Raw genomic sequence first — 5,391 nt, forward strand, 5'->3', positions numbered from 1 at the left:
CTTTAAGAAAAGCACTATATATATTTTTTTGGAACAAGATCAGGAATGATACAGACTGGTCCAATATGGCTTGTAAAGTAAGCATAATGTAATATGATTCATTATAATCCTCATAATAATTGTGCCAATGTTATGGCTGTAAGAAATATACTTATTTTCAATTTCACTTTCAAATACAATAAGATGATGTGGTGGTGGTTTAGTTGCTAAGTCGTGTCCAACTCTTGTGACCCCATGGACTGTAGCTTGCCAGGCTCCTCTGTTCATGGGATTCTTCAGGCAAGAATACTGGAGTGGGTTGCCATTTCCTTCTCTGGGGATCTTCCCAATCCAGGAATCAAACCCAGGTCTCCTGCATTGCAGGCAGATTCTTTACCAACTGAGCTATGAGAGAAGCCTGTGATAAGATGATGACTTAGCCATAAATTTTTGAAATCTGACTTTTTAAAAAAATTTTGTTGCTGTTGCTCAGTTGCTAATTCACGTCCAACTCTTTACAACCCCATGGACTGCAGCACACTAGGCTCCCCCGTCTTTCACTGTCTCCCAGAGTTTCCTCAGATTCATGTCCATTGAGTCTGTGATGCTATCCAACCATCTTATTCTCTGCCACTTCCTTCTCCTTTTGCTATCTTTCCCAGCATCAGGGTCCTTTCCGATGAGTCGGCTCTTCGAATCAGGCAGCAAAAGTACTGGAGATTCAGCATCAGCATCAGTCCTTCCAATGAATATTCAAGGCTGATTTCTTTTAGAATTACTAAAGGAATATATTATATATATTATATATTTATAAATATATAATACATATATATATAATATATATAATATATATATTTTATAAATATTTTATATTTTATATAAAATATACATTTTGTAAATATATAATATATATTTATAAACATATAATATATATAATATATTCCTTTTTGGAATATAGAGTCATTAATCCAGTCAGAATTACAATTCACTATTTGTTAGAAATCTTTGCATAAACACTTTTCCAGCCCACGCTGTTTTGCTTTTAATATCCAATTATCTAAAATTTAAGAAGAATGAGCACCGCCCCATGGGAGTGTGTGTGCTGCTCTATGATCCTATGGTTAAAATTCAGAGAATTGGGAGTGACGTCATCTGTAACAATAAAAAAGCTTCTCAGTGTGGAAGACTTATATATATAAAAGTCACATTGAAGGGTCTACAGCTCAATTTATCAGCCTTCTCAGGTTTACTCAACTTTGAGAAAGCATCAGCTGCTAATACATTTGAAAGAAGATTGTATCCTAAGACGTGTGGTGAGTAATCTTTATTTTCTCTTTTAAGTTTCCATGAGTTCTTTTCTTACAATCAAGTAGTCATTTAATATGTACCATTTCCTACTAATATCATGCTGTTTGTTAAAAGTAAAATGTTAAGGGAGGGTTTGAATTATATTTAATATTAAAATGCCACAATAAAAAATAAATTTATGCCACTAAAATATTGTTGAAACACTTATTTTTGTGATTAAAGTATTTTGAGAGGCCTTGCTTTTTTTTTTTTTTTTAACTCATCTGCAATTACATGGAAATAATTAAAATTTGGCATGATGTGCTTTAATGATATCTTGTTAAAATTTTGATATAAAGCAGCCTAGTGAGAAATGAATAATTCTGATTTAAATAATCAATGTAAATTTATGTCTCTGAGTTAAAATTCCATTTTCCCCACATAATATCCTCACAGAGAGCTCAGTCTGTGTACTATAGTTGGAGAAACTGTTTTACTGCTGAATATTTGGTCCCTTCACATAGAACCTTTTCTAGTTTTCTATCTGAAAACTACACATGAATTTTAAGGATGTTTCGTGCGCTTCTAATGACCTTCTTGTGAGAAGCGCGCCTCTCAGTTGAGAATAGGAAAGAAAGGCAGACGCACTAGGTGAGTGTGGCGGAGCTGGGGCAGACTCCTGTCCTCTGCTACAGTGATCTTTTCTCATGTAAACCAAAATGAAGACTATCCATTTGGTGCTCCTTCAATAGCTTATATTGCACAGTGAAAACAAATATAGTAGGTTATAATGGCCCTTATGCTACTTCTGAATGACGCAGTTTCCCACAGCCACCCTATGTGTATGTTAAATGGAGAACATTAAGTATCAAGAAAAGGCACTTCTATCATGAAAGCTATTGCAGTTGTTGAAATGCAGACTAAGGTAAGACTTTTCTATTTTGAGATAAAAAGCTTAAAAGCAAAAGAGCAAAATTCTAAACATTATACTCAAACAAAATTGTTAATAAAATGAGCTGAAAAGATAAGATACAGACAAGCATTTTATATGGAATCAAAGCTCTAAATTTGTATAACAAGTAATTAATTAGATGATGCTTAAATGCTTTGACACATTCTTTTTAATGCTAGGAGAACTCTGTGTTAAGTTAGTAAAAAATCTCTAAATCAGAACCTATTAATTTGGCATTTATAGTTATCATGACATTGAAAGGAAGTCTACTTATGAAAAAGAAATTTGCTAAGTAAACAGACGCTGTTGACAATTTACCTAATTAAGAGAAGTAGCTATTTTCAAGCAAATTAGAAGCATTTAGTCATAATTAATACAAAATGTGGGAGGAAATTCTAAACAGTGAACTTTTTGATTCTTCACATAGCTTAAAATTCATATAACTTGCACAAGAACTCTCAAAAAGATACCTAAAAAAGTAAAACTCATCTGTCTCATTTCTAAGCCAATTGGGTTATACTTACTATATACTAATTATGTGTATATATATAATATACAGTAATTATGTGTATATATATATAATATACAGTAATTATGTATATATATATATAACATATAAACTGTAAAATAAAGAGACTGATTCCAAAAGTCTCTCACAAAAAACAATCCAATTAGTCACTGTCACACTCTGTGCAAACTTGTATGGTTATAAATATAAACTACTATAAATTTAATTGTACAGTTTGGAATATTAAAAGTATTTTTAAATACCTCCATTTTTCTTTTTCTTTTTTAGTTAATATGATGTCTGCAAAAGACATGGTTAAGGTAATGATTGTCATGTTTGCCATCTGTTTTCTTGCAAGATCAGATGGGAAGTCTGTTAAGTAAGTACCATAGCCTATTCTGCATGGTGAGGTCAGGGGAATTGGATTTTTAAGGTTGGCTTTATGATTTGGAAGAGGGGAACTAATGGAGTGATCCTCTCTGATCCTGTTCCCTCCAGGAAGAGAGCTGTGAGTGAAATACAGTTTATGCATAACCTGGGCAAACATCTGAGCTCCATGGAAAGAGTGGAATGGCTGCGGAAAAAGCTACAGGATGTGCACAACTTTGTTGCCCTTGGAGCTTCTATAGCTTACAGAGATGGTAGTTCCCAGAGACCTCGAAAAAAGGAAGACAATGTCCTGGTTGAGAGCCATCAGAAAAGTCTTGGAGAAGCAGACAAAGCTGATGTGGATGTATTAATTAAAGCTAAACCCCAGTGAAAACAGATATGATCAGATCACTGTTCTAGACAGCATAGGGCAACAATATTACATGCTGCTAATGTGTTCACCTTCTATTAAGTGCCAGTATTTCTATGACCAACCTTTATTGCTAGCTGTGATACCTACAATTTTAATTGAGTATTTTGATTCTACTTTATTCATCTAAGAGCTCTTTTAATAATTCTATTTCTATTGATTCCAAATAAATGAAGTTAAGTATTTCTCACTTGTTATAAAAATATCTTTTGGTTATGAGTAACACCAATATGTTAAAATTGATCATGACTAAGAACAACAACACAAAATGTTTTTTTAACCATATGTTTCACATTCTGATATTTTGAAATTATCCTTTTAATCTTATCAAAGTACCAGCTCCCTGAATCATTACTAGCTTGATATTATTATCCTCTTCACTTCAGGAAAGGAATTGAAATGCTTGGCAAGGAGAGGCAGAAAGTGGTCAGAAACATGGCAAAAGCATTTGCCTATACACAAAGCCACGGAGCATATCCCTAGACTGGAGGTTAAATTGCAATAGCGTAGAATTTTTGTATTTAAAAGAATATAGCTGTTCATTTGTCCTTCATCACATGCATTTTTAATAAAGTGAACTGACTTAACCAAAGACAATTTAGAATATCAATGGTCGTTATGGGGAACTTTTGAAATCCCCAAACTCAATCTTCTTAAAACCAATTTGGATTACCATAGCTCTAAGATTTCCAAAACTGAATGAAATTTCTATTTTGATTGGTATTTTGAGGCCTGTAAATATCACCAGCACCCTAAAATTGCCTCTTTACAAAGTAGGATTTTAAGATTAACTGAAGCAAACAAGTAACTAAGGAAAGATAAGGTGACTTCAGAAGCCTCATGCTCCTCCTTTTGGCTCCTTATGATCAGGCTTCACCTTCCCTTCTGTACTACCCACTCCTTCTCTACACCCTCAGCTCCCCCATATTAATTCTCTCACTGAACTGTCCTATTTCTTTAAAACACTCCCCACTCCCTTTTCCTCTGAACTTATCAGAACCTGTCCCCTTAAAATTAAGCCTTCTGAGGACCCAAAGGCCAAACCCTGAATTTCTTATATTTCCTGGACTAAAGATGAATTGCAAGTCATAGTCAAAGATTTTCCCAAAGTAACTGAAGATCTTCACAGATTTGCTGAGGAATTTAATATAGTTTTTCATACTTGTCAATCATGTTTCTCTGACTTAGTTCATATGCTCGCTGGTAAAGGCCCCCACCCAGCACTGCATGGAAATTGCTAACTGGAAAAGGAGAAGGAAGAGGAGGAGGAGCGGATGAGAAAGAGGAATAAGAATCCAGATTAGCAACCTTGGGAAGTCAAGGCTGTGGTGGGTAGAAGAGTGCATGTAAGGCTATTTTCGGTTGTCCACCCTTGGAATTGAGTCCCAAGAAACAGGGCATGTAAAGCAGAAGACTACTCAGATTCCTGAAAAATAAAGGTTTTTGTTTAAAAAAAGAAAGAAAGAAAGAAAATTCCTAATTGGAAATATCCTGAAAGGTCTCTAGAATTGCCACTGGAAGACCAGCTGCTAATTTATTATAAGATCAGGCTTGGACAGTTGCTGAGTAACTTCATGGAGCAATTCCTAGGGCTTTTCCAAATCCTGTTGATTGCAGCAAACTTTAGGTTTGCACAAAATATCTGATGAATCTGTTCATGACTATTACAATTGACTTCAGATTACTTTAAAGAAAATTCTGGTCTTCCTTCAGATGTTTATTCCACATTCCACCTGGGTAGCTTTAACTTTATGTTTATTAAGGAGTTGAACTAGAATCTTTCCTATCTAGCAAAAAAGATCAGGGTGGAATGAGAAACTATGTCCACTCCAGACTTACTTAATCTGATAAACTTGCTCTCTTGCC

The 5,391-nt window shown here is 34.4% G+C and overlaps 1 protein-coding gene across 1 annotated transcript; it reads left to right on the forward strand.

Annotated features, from left to right (window-relative positions):
• The first annotated feature begins 1,066 nt into the window (after nucleotides 1-1,066).
• On the forward strand, nucleotides 1,067-3,609 carry PTH (parathyroid hormone). Its single transcript, XM_019974710.2, has 3 exons — nucleotides 1,067-1,157; nucleotides 3,015-3,105; nucleotides 3,225-3,609. The coding sequence occupies exons 1-3, from the start codon at nucleotides 1,067-1,069 to the stop codon at nucleotides 3,484-3,486; spliced, it is 444 nt and encodes a 147-aa protein (XP_019830269.1). The 3' UTR covers nucleotides 3,487-3,609.
• Nucleotides 3,610-5,391: the final 1,782 nt, after the last annotated feature.

The sequence above is a fragment of the Bos indicus genome, chromosome 15, assembly GCF_029378745.1.
Source record: "Bos indicus isolate NIAB-ARS_2022 breed Sahiwal x Tharparkar chromosome 15, NIAB-ARS_B.indTharparkar_mat_pri_1.0, whole genome shotgun sequence".
Classification (NCBI taxonomy): Eukaryota; Metazoa; Chordata; class Mammalia; order Artiodactyla; family Bovidae; genus Bos; species Bos indicus.